The following is an 18413-nucleotide window of genomic DNA, read 5'->3' on the forward strand; positions in this document are numbered from 1 at the left end:
GGGCGGTGCAGGTGGGCGGGCCGGGGCCGGGTGAGGAGGCTGGGCATATAAAGTGCTCGCCACCCCCGCGGCGATGCAGCTTAGTGGAGCCTGAACCGCGGGGCGGGACGAGCAAGGTGCCGGTGGCTGCTTGGGCCCGCAGGTCACTGAGCCCCCGAGGGAGGGGGTTCCTGAAGACCAGGCCGGCCTCGATTTACCCGCTGCTGGACCAGCGAGCACGTCGGCCCCAGCGCACCCCCAGCATGTGAGGCCAGGGGCTGCCTGGGTGGGAGGAATGGGGGCGGGGGTCTCCGCTCCTCTGGGCTCAGGGGTGAGCTCCGCGGGGCGAATCGGTTCCAAGTTTTGCCAACTTTGAGTTAGTTGATTGTGGCTGTTAGTTGGCGTCTTTGCTCCCGGGGTTTTGTGAACCTGAGTTGCAGAGGCCGAGTCCACCCTTTTGGAAAATGAATGCCTCTCCTTGTTCGCTCCGGGGACGCTGGGCATTTTAGGAGCTCCTGCACGTCTTGCTTGCTTTTGCAAATCGGTCCTTCTTGCCTCCTTTTTCTAGCGCCCCGGAAAGGCCGTTCCGCCCCGCGAGGGAAACAGAGCCGTTGACCATGGTTGCAACTGGCAGTTTGAGCAGTAAGAACCCGGCCAGCATTTCAGAGTTGCTGGACCATGGCTTCTACCCGGGGAGCCTGCTAAATGGTGAGTTTCCCAACCGCCTCCCTTTCTTCCCTCCAAAGGCCGCCTTCCCTGGGTGGATTGAGATTGGCGGGCATGCCTGTCGACCCTCTCCTTGAATTTTGGAGATGCGATAAAATCCATCTTAAAGAGATTCTTTAAAACAGCATCTTCTGTCTATGATAGTGAGAATCAAAAGAAGCAAAAAATAAAATCCCAAGGGATACCTGGTCTAGTCTGTGGCTGATAGACTCCTTGGGATTAAAAACTATACAGGTCCCTACCCTACATGGTTGTGAAGTTATGATGAATTTTAAGTATACAGTTATGTGTGTTTTGACAAATGCATTCACCTGTGTAACTAGTACCATCACCTTCTGCCCCCAAAGCCCCACATACCCATTTGCTCTACCCACTCTACCTCTCCCCTGTCTCCAGGGAAACACTGATCTGCTTTTTGTCACTATAGATTACTTTTACCTCTAGGACTACATGCAAATAGATCGTGTAGTATGTACTCTTTGTATCTGGTTTCTTTCCCACAGCCTAATGATTTTGAGATCCATTCCATGCTGTTGATTCTATCAGTATGTGTTCCTTTTGGTTGCTGAGTAGTATTCTATTTGTGGATATACCCATTATTTCATTTTTTAATGCCAAAGGGAAGCTTTAAAACTGCAGTGATGCTGAACATATTGTCTTGTAATTTTAAACAGTTTCTAAATTAACATGTTGTGCTGCCACTAAGGATCTGTGTGGACATAGATCAATTGCTTAAGATCGTTTGGGCCTTCCTCATTTAGAAGGTGAAGTGGTTGATGATCTAATTTTATAAGCCAAAGCTCTAAAATTCTGTCTTCAACATAGATTTAAAAAAAGAGCCTTATAATTTGGAGTGCATTTGTTTTATTTATTTAAAAAACACACACACACACACTGTGACCTAAGTGTGTAAGGGATATAGTAGCCAACAAAGGTGCAGAAGACTTCAGGCAGGGAGCCCACAGGGCATCTGCCTGTGACCTGCTCAGTTGACTGTGTGTGTGGTATGGCATCCTGCCAAGGGGTAGGATTAATTTGGAAGGTAGGTGACCAAATGCAGAGCTATCTCTTTTCCTTTGAGCAAATCTAATTTTGTTTTCCTAGGACTATTTTGTTTTGCTTGGCTCCAAAAAAAAAAAAAACCCACCCAGCCAGTTATAAATATCCTTGCGAACCTCAGAAGTCTTCTCTGTGGGCAATTTTTAATCAAAGAGGTTGAAGCTAAAATAGGGATCTACAGGTCATTCCAGTAAAGACTTTTAAAGAAAACACAAATTTAATTGATGTTTAATATAGCTCATCATCAAGGTCATTTTAAGTTCATCACTAAAGAATAATAGCAAAAAAAGAAAAAACTGTTTTACAAGAATAAATGAGTGAATTCTTAGAAAGTAATAATCCTTAGTCCAAAAATATTATTAACATTTTTAGTCCAAACCTAATGCATAGTCTCTATAAAAGGAAACTTGAAACCCCCCATAAGCAAATCAGGGAGCAAGATAGAAAAGAAAATCACTAGTATTTGAAAATAGCCATGAATAGATTTGGTTACATAGTCTTTAAGATTGTGTGTGTGTATACACATATAAGTTTATTGAAAAATGGTTATAGCCTACCTACCCTATTTATCAAAACCTTTATTTCATAGATGAACTTTCAGTCTCAGGTCAGTTGATTTGCTTTATTACTCAGAAAGTTAACAGCAAAGTGAGATCAAATGACTTCCAAACAAATATTAGAACAAGTAGATCTGATAGATAGAAATAAACAGTGTTGCCAAATCTGGGTGTGTTTTTCCTGCCCCTGGGTTTGTTTGTTTGTTTTAATCTTAAACTTCCATTTTCCACAGATTTTGACTACTGGGATTATGTTGTTCCTGAGCCCAACCTCAATGAGGTGGTATTTGAGGAGACAACTTGCCAGAGTTTGGTTAAAATGCTGGAGAACTGTCTGTCCAAATCTAAGCACACCAAACTTGGCTGCTCCAGAGTCCTTGTTCCTGAAAAACTGACCCAGAGGATTGCTCAAGACGTCCTGAGACTTTCCTCCACGGAGCCCTGTGGTCTGCGGGGCTGTGTTATGCACGTGAACTTGGAAATTGAAAATGTATGTAAAAAGCTGGATAGGATTGTGTGTGATTCTAGCGTGGTGCCCACCTTTGAGCTCACCCTTGTGTTTAAGCAGGAGAACTGCTCATGGACGAGCTTCAGGGATTTTTTCTTTAGTCGAGGTCGCTTCTCCTCTGGCCTCAGGCGAACTCTGATCCTGAGCTCAGGATTCCGACTTGTTAAGAAAAAGCTTTACTCCTTGATTGGCACAACAGTCATTGAAGAGTGCTAAAAGGGAAGCTCTTGAAAGAGTCCTTTTTATGGTTGGGTAATAAAAACTTCACAGCCTCCCAGAGTCATTGTAGTTTGCCTTGCCTGCTCTCCGCAAGGCACACCAAGCTGAAATCATCTTCCTTGGGTTTCATATTCACAGCCACCCCAACTGAAGGGCTTATTTGGGGCTGTTGAGAGATGACCAGCGAGAGAATACATTGTCTGAATTTACCACAGTTTTTATAAAATGGAATGGAATAGAATAAGAAAAGAAGCAATACACTTTAGTTTTTTATTTGACTCCACAAGTGTTCCAGGTAGTCTTGCCAATAGACTGTAGAAACCCACTTTGCCTAGTTTGATTTTCATACGGCTTTTTTTCTATAAGTTTTCAGTGTGATCCTCTCAATCACAGAATCTTATATGAATGCTTTTTAGCCCATCGAAATTTCCAAAAGCCCATACTACCCATTTCCTGCCCCTACTCAAAGTTGAAGAGTTCTTATATAGGAGTATAAAATTAATCAAGTGGGTGAGCTTAATTAGATCCTAACCTCATGCAAAAGTGAATAAGGAATCTTGCATTGGGAACAGAGTCACAAACTTCTGTTTCTTTGCATCCTCTCCACTCTTCTGTTTCAAAGAGGTGGCAAAAACTTGAACTACCATTTCAGTAACCACAGTATTGTTTTAAATAATATGGTACAATACCTGCTCAGTTTTTCTAGTTCATAAGTATTTAATTTTATCTTTAAACTAGAAAAATGGAAAATGCTGATTTTTTTGCATGTAGTTGATTCCTCTTCTATTGAGTGAATGGTGAGTGTATACAAGGATAAGTGAGTTCAGGTTCCTTTCACATTCACTTGATAATCTAGCTTCATTTTACTTTTACATATACTTAATCTCAGATATCACCATCTCACCATATCAGTCTTATCTCATCCTTGGCCTTTCCTGGGAACTGAAGGAAACTTCCTTAACCTGAAAATTCAAAGATAGCTGCACACCATTACTTTCCATTTTTAAGATGGGCATATTTACAAGGTCTCCTTTGGGTATGGATATCTGGTCTATGGGGTTCCCAGGTGGTACTAGTGGTAAAGAACCCACCTGCCAATGCATAAGACATAAAAGACTTGAGTTTGATACCTGGATTGGGAAGATCCCCTGGATCATCCCACTGGCATGGCAAACCACTCCAGTATTCTTGCCTGGAGAATCCCATGGACAGAAGAGCCTGGCAGCCTACAGTCCATGGGGTCACACAGAATTGGACATTACCAAAGCGACTTAGTGCACACACACATCTAGTTTATAGTACAGACTAGAGAATGAAAATTGTGATCTAGATAACCAGTGCATGCACACCCAGCTTTCTTCATCCTTGGACACCTGTCCCCAGGGAACAATAAAGGCCTTTAATTTTTTCTCTTATTCCAACTAGCTAGATCTTTATCTTTTAATGCTAAGGAGAAAGCATAGCGTCCACGTTATAATGTTCGTTCAGGAAGACCTTCACATCCTTGCTGTTGGTCATGGATAAGGAGCTTATTTAGGTCTCCTGCCCAAGCTATTGGCAGGAGTTTACATACCTGAGGCCGGCATTGTAGGGACCATGGCTTCAACCTAGTGTAATTCAAAAGCAGGTGTGATCCTGTTTCTAATCCCATAAATGATCTAAAATTTCACTATTCAAATCAGCAAGTGTTCCAACAAACGGAACTCTTCAAGTGCTTGGAAAGATAGCGCAAAGCCAATCTTACCGACTGGGCCAAGATCAGTTGAGTTGGTACTGCATGTCTGTTATTGCCTAGGGCTCTGAAGGTCATTGTGATTCTGTGGGTGAGGAATCTGGCCTGCATGTAGAATTGTTGTCCTTTTCCCACTAACAGTTGTCTTTGACTCTCTTGTCTTTTATACTCACAAAATAGTGATGGCTTTATAGAGACCCTTAAATTAATATTCCTGTTAAAGGAAATTAAGTTTGTCAATTTTGACAATAAAGCAGCATATATTTTTAATTTTCTTGTCCACTTTGTCTTTTCTGAGTTATGCAATGATCACCTTAAAATATATTTGACAGTATTTGAGGGAAGCTTTTAGAACAAGTATTTATCTCCATTTTGACAAAGGCTATTTGTACCCTTTATTATAACATTCTAGTTGTAAATTGCATGTGCTTATGTGTCAGACTTTATTCTTTTGGGCTCCAAAATCACTGCAGATGGTGATTGCAGCCATGAAATTAAAAGACACTTACTCCTTGGAAGGAAAGTTATGACCAACCTAGATAGCATATTGAAAAGCAGAGATATTACTTTGCCAACAAAGGTCCATCTAGTCAAGGCTATGGTTTTTCCAGTAGTCATGTATAGATGTGAGAGTTGGACTTTGAAAAAAGCTGAGCACCGAAGAATTGATGCTTTTGAACTGTGGTGTTGGAGAAGACTCTTGAGAGTCCCTTGGACTGCAAGGAGATCCAACCAGTCCATTCTAAAGGAGATCAGCCCTGGGTGTTCATTGGAAGGACTGATGCTAGAGCTGAAACTCCAATACTTTGGCCACCTCATGCGAAGAGTTGACTCATTGGAAGAGACTCTGATGCTGGGAGGGATTGGAGGCAGGCGGAGAAGGGGATGACAGAGGATGAGATGGCTGGATGGCATCACCGACTCGATGGACATGGATTTGAGTAAACTCCGGGAGTTGGTGATGGACAGGGAGGGGAGGCCTGGCGTGCTGCAGTCCATGGGGTCGCAAAGAGTTGGACACGACTGAGCGACTGAACTGAACTGACTAATGTATCAAAGAGTCATTCACTTCATAGTTCTTCAAATACAATAATACTTTTCACTGGAAGACATTAATAATTTAAGCTCCTTTGGCTACTGTCTTAAAAAAAAAACTCACTGTGTATAGGCTTTTTGTATAGTTTTCCTAATAGCCGGATACAAATACATCAGATGGTAAGACCAGTGTATATTTTAATTTTTACCAGAATATCCTATTAGAGCAACATATCTCTAATTCCACAATTATTCATCAATTTGAATTTTTAATCTTGTCCACCTATTTTTTGTCTCCTCAAATATATGTCATTAGTTCGGATTTCTGACACTATATAACCCGAATTTAATAAGACTTGCTACATCTAGGCTGCCTAACTGAGGTGCTTTACATAAACCATCTCATTTACTCCTCATATCAGCCCTATGGAATGAGATCATTATCATGTCCATCTTATGGCTAAATGAGTAAACACAGAGAGGTTAAGTAACTTGCCCAACACACCAAGTTATGCAAGAGAGCCAAGGTATAAAACCAAGCTGCTTTGCAGGGACTTCTCTGGTGGTCCGGTGGTTGGTCAGGGAGCTGGATTCCGTGTGTCACAGCTAAGAGTTCGAAAGTCCCAACTGAAAGATCCCCACAGGCTGTAACCAGAGAGGATTCTGTGTGCCACAATTAAGATGAATTGCAGACAAAAAAAAAAAAAAAAGCTGGTTTCAGAAGCTGTGCTCACAATGCTGCCTCCAACTGCTCTAGGCAGCATAGACATCTTATCTGTATCAGTGAAGGACTATAAAAACATCAGAAACATTTGCCCTTAAGTTCAAAGAATTCTCAATGTGATTTCTTTTCAGGTAGAAAAGAATGAGGAAACTCCTGACAGTATTCACCATTCATTGGAACAGAGCTGTGCCTAGAATAAAAATCCTAAATATTTGAAAAGACATGCGTTTCAATCCTGGCACCGTTACACGTGTTTTTTGCAGTTGACCTGGTTACTTTCTCACGTACCTTCATGCACTTGAGTCTCAATTGTCTGTATCGGTTTAAACAAGTGATAATAAAACCAAACGTCCAAGGCTCACTAGGAGCAGATGAGGAGGGAGAGATACACGAAAATGCACTGGGAGGAGGATCATGGGATGTTTAAAATCCCAGACTCCTGCCTAGACTCTGCCATTGATTATGAACTCACAGTGCTCTACTCGGTCCTCCACACCTGGCACAAACTCGAGATAAGAGAGACTGTGAAGGGTCTTGTGAGAAACTTGGGGCCAGGTGTGGAAGTCATGTATATAACGTCTGTCTACATCCCCTGTAGAACTCAGTCATATGGACTCATTCAATTGCAAGTGGGGCTGGGAAATGTGGTAGCACAGTATGCCCAGAAGGAAATAGGCTTTAACTGAAAACAGAATTTCTGCTACACAGAAAGTGATGAGTTAGTCTGTAAAACAATAGCCCAGACACAGACCTACACATATGTATTTGCAAAGCTGATTTATAACAGAGTTGGCACTTTAGATCAATGAGCAAATAAATGATGGTGTATTCCAATAAAGGGAACTATAATAATTATCTATGTGAAAAAAAAATGAAATTAAATACATACATGGCAAGCATGAAAATCAATTCCAGGTTGATTAAATAATTAAATGTGAAAGGGAAGCTTTAAGATGACAATATATTTTTATGATTTTTGAAGTAGAAAAGGATTTCTTAAGATTCAAAGAAATCCTTCAAACTTTTTGTCTGTCACATAACACTGCTGCTAAGTCACTTCAGTCATGTCCAACTCTGTGCGACCCCATAGACGGCAGCCCACCAGGCTCCCCCGTCCCTGGGATTCTCCAGGCAAGAACACTGGAGTGGGTTGCCATTTCCTTCTCCAGTCATGAAAGTGGAAAGTGAAAGTGAAGTCACTCAGTCGTGTCCGACTCTTAGCAACCCCATGGACTGCAGCCTTCCAGGCTCCTCCATCCATGGGATTTTCCAGGCAACAGTACTGGAGTGGGGTGCCATTGCCTTCTCTGTCACATAAAACTAAAAAAGAATAAAAATATAAGTCATGAATTGAAAGTATCTTGATACTATACATATAACTGAAAAGAGGTAGTAGCCAGAATGTTAAGAATTATTTCAAAGAAATAATTCTTTGAAAAACTAGAAAATTCTAGAAAAACACAAACTACTCAAAAAAAAAAAAAAAAGTATCTGCAAAAGCTTGAATGGCACTCTATAGAAAAGGAAACCTATACTGTAGTAAACATATGAAAAGATGCATAACCTAATTAGTAAATAGGGAAATCCAACTTAAAAGCACAATGAGAAAAAAAGCACAAGACACCAATGTATACACATCCATATTGATTCAAAAAAAGATTTGTTAAACTCTGAAAATTCCAAATCTTGATGAAGATACAAGGGAAAAAACCTATTTCAACATGCCAATATATGTATCTATGCAGCCTGGCACTATTTGGTAAAGCTGAAGATAAACATACTTTATGAGTTAGCAATTCTATTTTTAGTTATCAAATCTAGATCAATGTTCTTCAAACTTTTTTTGCTTGTGATACATCTAAGAGAATTTTGGAAAAGTACACCCTCTGCTATATTTTTCTAATTGCCATCCAAAATTTTTATCCTAAGTTTAAAAAGTTGCAAATAATACATGTTTGTTATGTGGTGAATATGATCTTTTTAAATGAAAGATTACATCACCTTGTTGAATGTTTCCAATGGAATGTAAATAGCATGGTGATTTAAAACTCACCAACAACTATTTAGAAAACACTAAATTACTTACTTATTTCAACAATAAAATTTTTCAGAATTACTTTTCCTTTTTTCCTGTATCTTCTTAAAATCTACTTTTTAAACTGAATTTTACCTTCATATATTTTAGACTTGGAAGTCTTTTATTAACATTCCTTCTTAAAATATAATCAAGATTATAATTTTAAATTATAATTTCTAAAATTTCTTGTGACAATAAGTCTTTAAATGTTACTTATATGATTGAGTTAACCTTACATAGTAATAGTACACAATAAAAAACAACATTGAATATGTTTGAATTATCTACATACTATTAAGCAAAAAATAATACTATCTCAGTGAAATGATTTTTTTTCACCCTGAATTTGGAATTTTTATTCAATTTTGTGTTTCACCTTTTATTATGAACATCTTTCTTCTTACAATAATGATCATTGTATAAAGATCACTTTTGATGACTAAGTAATAGTCTATCTAATTTGAGTTACCATAATTAGCCTAATAGTTTAAAATTTTGGATTTGTAAATTTTTCCTTTTCTTACATTTTTTTATTTAAGTGTAATTGATGTACCATATTATATATTACAGATGTACAATATAATCACAATTTGTAAAGTTTATATTTCATTTATAGTTATTTTAAAATATTGGCTATATTCCCAGTGCTCTACAACATACCTTTGTGGCTTATTTTATACATATTAGTTTATACTTTTTAATCTTCTACCCCTATGTTGCCCCTCCTCCTTATCTGTCTCCACTGGGAACTACTAAGTAGTTTGTTCTCTATATTTGTGAGTCTGCTTCTTTTTTGTTATATTGACTAGTTTGTTATATTTTTTAGATTCCACATATAAGTGATATCATATAGTACTTGCTTTTCTCTAACTTACTTCACTTATCATAACGTCCTCCAAGTCCATCCATGTTGTTGCAAATGACTAAATTTCATTCTTTTTTATGGCTGAGTAGTATTCCATTGTGTGTTTCTATCTATCTAACTATCTATACCACATCTTAAATATCCATTCATCTGAGGATGGACATCTGTAGGTTGTTTCCATGTGCACGCATGAATGCCAAGTCACTTCATTCCTATCCAACTCTTTGTGACCCCGTGGACTGCAGCCTGGTAGGCTCCTCTGTCAGTGGGGTGTCTCCAAGCAAGAATACTGAAGTGGGTTGCCATGCTCTCCTCCAGGGGATCTTCCTTACCCAGGGATAGAACCCACATCTCTTACATCTCCTGCATTGACAGGTGGATTCTTTACCACTGGCACCACCTGAGAAACCCTGCTTCCATATCTGGGCAATTATAGATAATTCCATTAGGAACACTGGGATGCATGTATCTTTTTGAATCACTTTTATTGTTTTATTTAGATGTATACCCAGGAGTGGGGTAAAGAATCTGCTTGCAATGAAGGAGACCCTGATTTGATCCCTGGGTCAGAAAGATCCCTTGGAGAAGGGAGAGGCTACCCACTCTAATATTCTTGCCTGGAGAATTCCATGGACAGAGAGGCCCTGCCAGCTACAGTCCATGGGGTTGTAAAGAGTTGGACATGACTGAGTGACTAACACTTTCACTTTCATACCCAGGAGTGGAACTACCAGCTCATATGGTAGCTTTATTTTTCATTTTTTGAGAAATTTCCATACTGTTTCCCTCAGTGGCTACACCAATTTACATTCCCACCAACAATGTACAAAGTGGGAACACTTGTCACCTCACCAAGAATAGTTACTTGTGCTCTTTTTGACAATAGCCATTCTGATAGCTGTGAGGTGGCATCTCATTGTGGTTTTGATTTGCAAGTGAAATGATCCTTTTAAATTAGTGAATTAATTTATTGATATTGTTTTTGCTAGAATTAGAGAATCAAGCACCATTTCCTATGTTTTGTCTTTACAGATGTAAGCTATGAGAAAATGTATTAGTACCAATAAGTAGATGGGACTACAAAAAATTTGCCAATTACAATACATAATTGTAATCAATATTTGAGCTACTTTCAAGATATATGCCAAAGTCATATGAATATATATTTCCAAAAAATATTTCAGATGATTTAGACAGAGACAGTTCAATAAGATTTTATTTCCTAATTGTTGAGATCAAAATTAAGAAACCGTTCCTAAGTGATCAATGCAAAGAAATAGAAGAAAACAATAGGATGGGAAAGACTAGATGTCTTCAAGAAAATTAAAGAGTCCATGGGGTCACAGAATCAGACACGACTGAGCGACTGAATTAACTGAAATCAAAGGACTAAAGACCACCAGATTTGCAGAACTTCTTAGCTAGAAGTACTAGTTACCATAACAAATACCACAGGCTTGGTGGCCTGAGCAACAGAAACCTGCTTCCTCACATGTCTGGAGGCTTGAGGTGTGAGACCAAGGTGCTGGCTGTGTTGCTTTTTTCTTGAAGCTTCTCTCCTTGGCTTATGGATGGCAGCATTCTCCTTTTTTCTTCACATCATTTCTCTCTGTACTGTTTGTGTAATCTCCTCTTCTCATAAGGACAACAGTCATATTGGATTAGGACTCACCCTAAAGACCTTGTTTTACCTTGATTATCTCTTTATAAACTCTGTCTCCAAATAGAGTCGCAGTACTAAGGTACAAGGCATTAGGACTTCAACATATGGATTTGGGGGGTACACAATTTCACTCATGATGCCAGACATTCAAATAATTAGCTTTCTCAGTACTATCCTAGAGCAGTGGTTCCAACTATCCTAGAGCAATGTTTGGTACCTGAGAGGTTATTATGCCCCTGAATAAGGCATTAAAGTAAGATGCGCCAATAGTGAGCAGCATGTCTTTTGTGAAGCGAGGTAAGAGGCTTGTTACAGGGGAAGTGAGCAAGTCAGACCTGCATCTCAGGCAAGTTCTCAGGGAGATTAATTTTAGGAAGGAGCATACATAGAAGCAAAGGCTTTGGAAATTGGTCACCTTAAAACTGTGTTTCACACACCTCAGGGAAAACATTTTATTTATCCCTGTACTCATTTCCCGGTTGTAAGATTACCGCTTTTAACTCTCTCACCCATGTGCCAAGAGACTGGCAGTTTATCATCACACTGTTAGAGGAATAATGTGGAAACAACACAAACGTCCATCAGCTATAGAATGGATACATGAATGGTGCTGTACTCATAAACTGCAGGCTATAATAGTGAAAACAAATAGAATTTAAGTTATAAAGGATCCGGATGAATCTTTAGGATATAATACCAAATGGAGCTGATTATACAGAGTGAAGTAAGCCAGAAAAAAAAAAAAAAAAAAAACACCAATACAGTATACTAATGCATATATATGGAATTTAGAAAGATGGTAACGATAACCCTGTATGTGAGACAGCAAAAGAGACACAGATGTATAGAACAGTCTTTTGGACTCTGTGGGAGAGGCAGGGGGAGGAGAATTTGGGAGAATGGCATTGAAACATGTATAATATCATATAAGAAACTAATCGCCAGGTCCAGGTTTGATCAGGATACAGGAAGCTTGGGGCTGGTGCACTGGGATGACCCAGAGGGATGGTACGGGGAGGGAGGTGGGAGGGGGGTTCAGGATTGGGAACACATATACATCTGTGGTGGATTCATGTTGATGTATGGCAAAACCAATACAAAATTGTAAAGTAATTAGCCTCTAATTAAAATAAATAAATTTAAATTAAAAAATAAAAAATAAAAAAAATACCAAATGCAATAAGAAATCAGAAAAACTTTTAATTTTAATTAGGTCCCATTTGTTTATTTTTGCTTTTATTTCCAATATTCTGGGAGGTGGGTCACAGAGGATCCTGCTGTGATTTATGTCGGAGAGTGTTTTGCCTATGTTCTCCTCTAGGAGTTTTATAGCTTCTGGTCTTACATTTAGATCTTTAATCCATTTTGAGTTTGTTTTTTGTGTATGGTGTTAGAAAGTGTTCTAGTTTCATTCTTTTACAAGTGGTTGACCAGTTTTCCCAGCACCACTTGTTAAAGAGATTGTCTTTTCTCCATTGTATATCCTTGCCTCCTTTGTCAAAGATAAGGTGTCCATAGGTGAGTGGATTTATCTCTGGGCTTTCTATTTTGTTCCATTGATCTATATTTCTGTCTTTGTGCCAGTACCATACTGTCTTGATGACTGTGGCTTTGTAAGCAAGGTGAAAAGACAGCCTCCAGAATGGGACAAAATAATAGCAAATGAAGCAACTGACAAACAACTAATCTCAAAAATATACCAGCAACTCATGCAGCTCAATTCCAGAAAAATAAACGACCCAATCAAAAAATGGGCCAAAGAACTAAACAGACATTTATCCAAAGAAGACATACAGATGGCTAACAAACACATGAAAAGATGCTCAACATTACTCATTATCAAAGAAATGCAAATCAAAACCACAATGAGGTACCATTTCACGCTAGTCAGAAGGGCTGCTACCCAAAAGTCTACAAGCAATAAATGCTGGAGAAGGTGTGGAGAAAAGGGAACCCTCTTACACTGTTGGTGGGAGTGAAAACCAGTACAGTCACTGTGGAGAACAGTGTGGAGATTCTGTAAAAAACAGGAAATAGAACTGCCTTATGACCCAGCAATCCCACTGCTGGGCATACACACCAAGGAAACCAGAACTGAAAGAGACACGTGTATCCCAATGTTCATCACAGCACTGTTTATAATAGCCAGGACATGGAAGCAACCTAGATGTCCATCAGCAGATGAATGGATAAGAAAGCAGTGGTACATATACACAATGGAGTATTACTCAGCCATTAAAAAGAATATATTTGAATCAGTTCTAATGAGGTGGATGAAACTGGAGCCTATTATACAGAGTGAAGTAAGCCAGAAAGAAAAACACCAATACGATATACTAACACATATATATGAAATTTAGAAAGATGGTAACGATAACCCTGTATGTGAGACAGCAAAAGAGACACAGATGTATAGAACAGTCTTTTGGACTCTGTGGGAGAGGGAGAGGGAGAGGGTGGGATGATTTGGGAGGATGGCATTGAAACATGTATAATATCATATATGAAACGAATCGCCAGTCCAGGTTCAATGCAGGATACAGGATGCTTGGGGCTGGTGCACTCGGATAACCCAGAGGGATGGTACGGGGAGGGAGGAGAGAGGAGGGTTCAGGATGGGGAACACGTGTATACCCGTGGCAGATTCATGTTGATGTATGGCAAAACCAATACAATATTTTAAAGTAATTAGCCTCCAATTAAAATAAATTTTTAAAAATCAGAAAAGAATAAATAGGCTATTTTTGCTTACTTAATGATGTAAAAACATAGAAAACTAAAATGTTTAGAGATACCAATACATGTGGATTATCTATTTTAAAAACCCAGGGTTTCATAAGCATAAATTTCAGGAGAGTAGATATATCTGAAGGAATAAGACTATAAGTGGAAATAATGAGGGGCTCACAGAAAACATCAACAGTGCTAGTAGAGATAGTACAAAAGATATATAATGTATATAAAGCATAAGGAGTCAGGATTCACAATATATGCACGCCTACCTCCAACTTTTATAGAAAGATCTCGACTATCACCTTTAATTTTTTCTGTGAGCTCCTCATTATTTCCACTTACTTTCTTGTCACTCCAGATGTATCCACTCTCCTGAAATTTGTGCTCATGAATCCCTGGGTTTCTTAAATAAATAAACCACATATATTGGTATCTCTAAACATCTTAGGCATGCATATATTGTTGAATCCTGACTCTTTATGCTTTACATGTATTTTATACATCTCTTTCTGTACTTAATAATAAATAAAACTTTTAAAAATTTTAAAAGGCTGTAGGCAATTTAAAATTTAAGCAAAATTCAAACTATATATCTACTTTAGAATTTTCTATACTTCCAACAAGTATACTTTCACTGAACCAGCTCTAAGAGATATGAAAATTTGAGAATTTATTTGGACCACTAATTTTTCCTAGTATAAATACTTTGAGCAAACTGCAACAATTATTATAGGCAGCATTCAATTATTCTCTCCATAAGGGGCAACCATGGAATAAATAATGAAAACACTATAAAATGCAAAAGTCATTACTATTTGACCATGGATTACATATTATTAGTCTTGTGATACATTTACTTTTGCAGAGAATAAAATAAAATGATGTTTATTGCCTGAACACACAATATGTGAAAAAATATGATGGAGCATGCTGAAGAACGCAGACTATTTGGAAGAGGCTGCTGAGGAACTTGACCATCTAGATAACTAAATTCTGAACTTATTTCTAGAACTGATATTTAGGTCAAGTTATTTACATAATAATATTAGTTAATGATTTTCAAATATATATTTTAAAAAACTTAATAAATCCATTCAAAGCATGCTGAAGAAAATGGAAAGGCAGACAGATCAAATCTCAAATCAAAACCATATTATAGCTCGTTTGACTTTGCTGGGAGAAAAAGGAGAGATGTTTTATAAACTTGTTTCAAGGCTAAAATCCAGACTAAAACCATGTGGAGGGTGTATAAAACACAACTTTGCAATGTTTTGTCAGCAATAGAATAAAGATAATCAGTCAACTCTTACTGTGTTTCAGAGAATTCTCTAGCTAACTACCACATAAATCAAATAGAACTTGCTATAATAGGCACTGTGGAGTAGGAAAGAAGTAGTAGCAGCAGCAATGCAGACAAGTTGTAACATGAAAGGAAGAGCTCTAAAGGGTCTAAGATGAACCCTACTTTAGAGGTAATGTTTAGAGGTAATAGTTTCATGGATACTTGTGAAGACACAAGACTCCTGGGATAGAGACAAAGGATTTTCTCGTATTAGCCTGTGACAATTTCATGGTTGTTTGTGGAAGACTTCAGGGAAAGAGACTTCTCATGCAGCATGAGAATCAGCATATTTGCATCAGTGCTCTCATCCCTGCCAAGGCCCACCATATCAGTGGTGTTGAAACCAAAGGATGCCTATTCATGGTGTTACAGGAGTGCAATCCTGAGCTTAGGGAACCCAAATCTTTTGTAATGGATATGCCTGCCCTTTGCTCCAGAAGAATATACTACCTATTTCCCACTGTTGATCACTATACAAACATCCTTGAAAAGATAGTTCAGACCAGAGGGCAATCACTACCTCACTTATAAGACATGGAGAGACATAAACAACCCACAGAGAATTGCTCCCAACAGCCAGTGTTAATACTTGCCATTTGTTGCTAAAAATCAAGCACAACAGGACTTCCCTGGTTGTCCAGTGGATAAGAATCTACCTGCCAATGAAGGAGATATGAATTCGACCCCAGTCCAGTAAGATTCCACCTAAAGCCTGTGTACCACGACTACTGACCACGAGTCACAGTAAGAGAAGCCACCACAGTGAGAAGCCCGCGCACCCACAACTAGAGAGGGCAGCAACAAAGTCCCAGGGCAGCCAAAAGTAAATAAATAAAAATAATTTAAAATCCCTGAAAACATCATCTTAAAAAGAAGAAGAAGAAGAAAAGTCCAGCACAATAAACAAATGACTTTTCTTCCCTGATTATAACATATGTACCCAATAACATAGTAAGTACAAATTCATGAAATTAGAAAGTTGTACACATAGTGAATAATGTTAATATACTTCTGTTAACAACTGAGTGAAGAAGGAAATGGCAACCCACTCCAGTACTCTTGCCTGGAATACTCCATGGATGGAGGAGCCTGGTAGGCTACAGTCCATGGGGTCGCAAAGAGTCAGACACGACTGAACGACATCACTTTCTTTCTTTCTATAGTTCCTTTTGGAGAAGGAAATGGCAACCCACTCCAGTGTTCTTGCCTGGAGAATCCCATGGATGGAGGGTTCTGGTGGGCTGCAGCCTATGGGGTTGCAAAGAGTCGGACACGACTAAGCAACTAACACACACACACACACACACACACACACACACACACAACAATTGAGATCAATCCCAAAGAGAATTAAAGAAGTGAAAGATGAAATGACATCATACATACTATATTTAGTAACCATGCATAGAACTATAAATCCTCAACTTATAAATACAGATTACTTCCATGTCCACAGGAAATATATCCTCAAATTTACCACACTAGCAAACATTAAATTAACAAAGACTATTGTGTAAAATAAATAATAAAAGCTTGAAAACAACCATAACACTTCCATACATTTGTAAATTTAAATACAAATACAAACACTTAGGTCAAGATAATTTTATAAACTTAGAATTTAATGATAATGAAATTGTTATGTAGCAAAACACCTAGGATGCAGTTAAAACATAAAAAAGAAATGTATAGACATAAAAAGAAATGTATAGCCTTAAATATTTATATAAGAAAAGAAAACAATAAAAAAATGTTTTTGGAAATGAATGAGATCTAAGAAAATTATACAGGAGCATCTCAAATGAATTATTGATCAAAAACCTAAAGATAAATAAATAGGTTTGAAAACTGTTAAAACCTAGTATACAGGTTTTTTTTTTAATAATTCTCTATATTTTTCATTGTGCTTTAATACTTTATGTATTTTTAAAAGGATCAATATTTGTGAGAGAATTTATTCAAGGGAGAGCATTGCACATAGAATGAGGCAGCAGCAGGAGTTTTGAATCATTCTGAGCAACTTTAAGGCAGACTTGCATATTCAGTAACTACTTATAAAACAGATTAGTAACTATTTATAAAAACTCTATTATAGATTAACTATTTATAAAATAGTTTTATAAATAACTATTTATAAAATAGATTATAAATTAGATTAGAATGAATTAGAAAAAAATAGAGGCCCAGAATGCAGAGGCCTTTCGGATGTCACTCTAAGAAAGGCAGTTTCTACACAGTTGAGCTATTTCATGTTTATAAGCAGTGAGGTACTATTATAATGTAGGACTTGGGGGAAATCAATCAGAAAACACTGTATATAATAAAGAGTTTAGGAGTGATAAAAAGGCAGGAGGCAGGAGATCAGTGAAGAACTGAAATAGCCAAGGTGGGAGGCAAGAAGAGTCTAAACTAGACAAGAAACAACTGATGTATATTAAATATAATGATGACAGTGATGTTAATTAGCTCAAGAGTCATTGCAAAGAGAAATGATAAGGTTTTGGTGGCTGGGTATAAGGAAGAGAACTGTGGTGCTGGAGAAGACTCTTGAGAGTGCCTTGGACAGCAAGGAGATCAAGCTAGTCAATCCCAAAGGAAATCAACCCTGAATATTCATTGGAAGGACTGATGCTAAAGCTGAAGTTCCAATAATTTGGCCACCTGATGCAAACAGCCAACTCATTGTAAAAGATTCTGATGCTGGGAAAGATTGAGGGCACGAAGAGAAGGGGATGATAGAGGATGAGATGGTTGGTTGGCATCACTGACTCAATAATGAACATGAGTTTGAGCAAACTCCAGGAGATAGTGAAGAACAAGAAAGCCTGGCATTTTGCAGTCCATGGGGTCTCAAGGAGTCAAATACAACTGAGTGACTGAACGACAATTATAAGGAAGAGAAAAAGGAGGGCATTGGTAAACTTCCAATATTCTGGATTTTATGCTGCTTGTTTAATGCAGAAGTTCATCCAGATAGAGTTATGAGAGAAATTACAGAAGCCTCCATGAGATAAGATGACCGCACACCTTACATCTGGCATGATTTCTGCTTTAATAACTACTTTAGGTGGAGTTCCCCGGAATAGACTCTGAGATGGAGATTCGCAAGCAGAAGGCTTATGCCCTGTAATCAACAACCTAGTGGAGAGAAGGAAGCAAAACAGACTAAGCAAAGGAGATACTTGAACTGTTGA

At 38.2% G+C, this 18413-nt stretch overlaps 1 protein-coding gene across 1 annotated transcript; it reads left to right on the forward strand.

Moving 5' to 3' along the window:
• The first annotated feature begins 67 nt into the window (after nt 1-67).
• DDIT4L (DNA damage inducible transcript 4 like) lies at nt 68-5050 on the forward strand. The gene is made up of 3 exons (XM_027543981.1): nt 68-244; nt 548-687; nt 2555-5050. The coding sequence occupies exons 2-3, from the start codon at nt 597-599 to the stop codon at nt 3043-3045; spliced, it is 582 nt and encodes a 193-aa protein (XP_027399782.1). The 5' UTR covers nt 68-244; nt 548-596; the 3' UTR covers nt 3046-5050.
• The last annotated feature ends 13363 nt before the right edge of the window (nt 5051-18413 follow it).

The sequence above is a fragment of the Bos indicus x Bos taurus genome, chromosome 6, assembly GCF_003369695.1.
Source record: "Bos indicus x Bos taurus breed Angus x Brahman F1 hybrid chromosome 6, Bos_hybrid_MaternalHap_v2.0, whole genome shotgun sequence".
Taxonomy (NCBI): domain Eukaryota; kingdom Metazoa; phylum Chordata; class Mammalia; order Artiodactyla; family Bovidae; genus Bos; species Bos indicus x Bos taurus.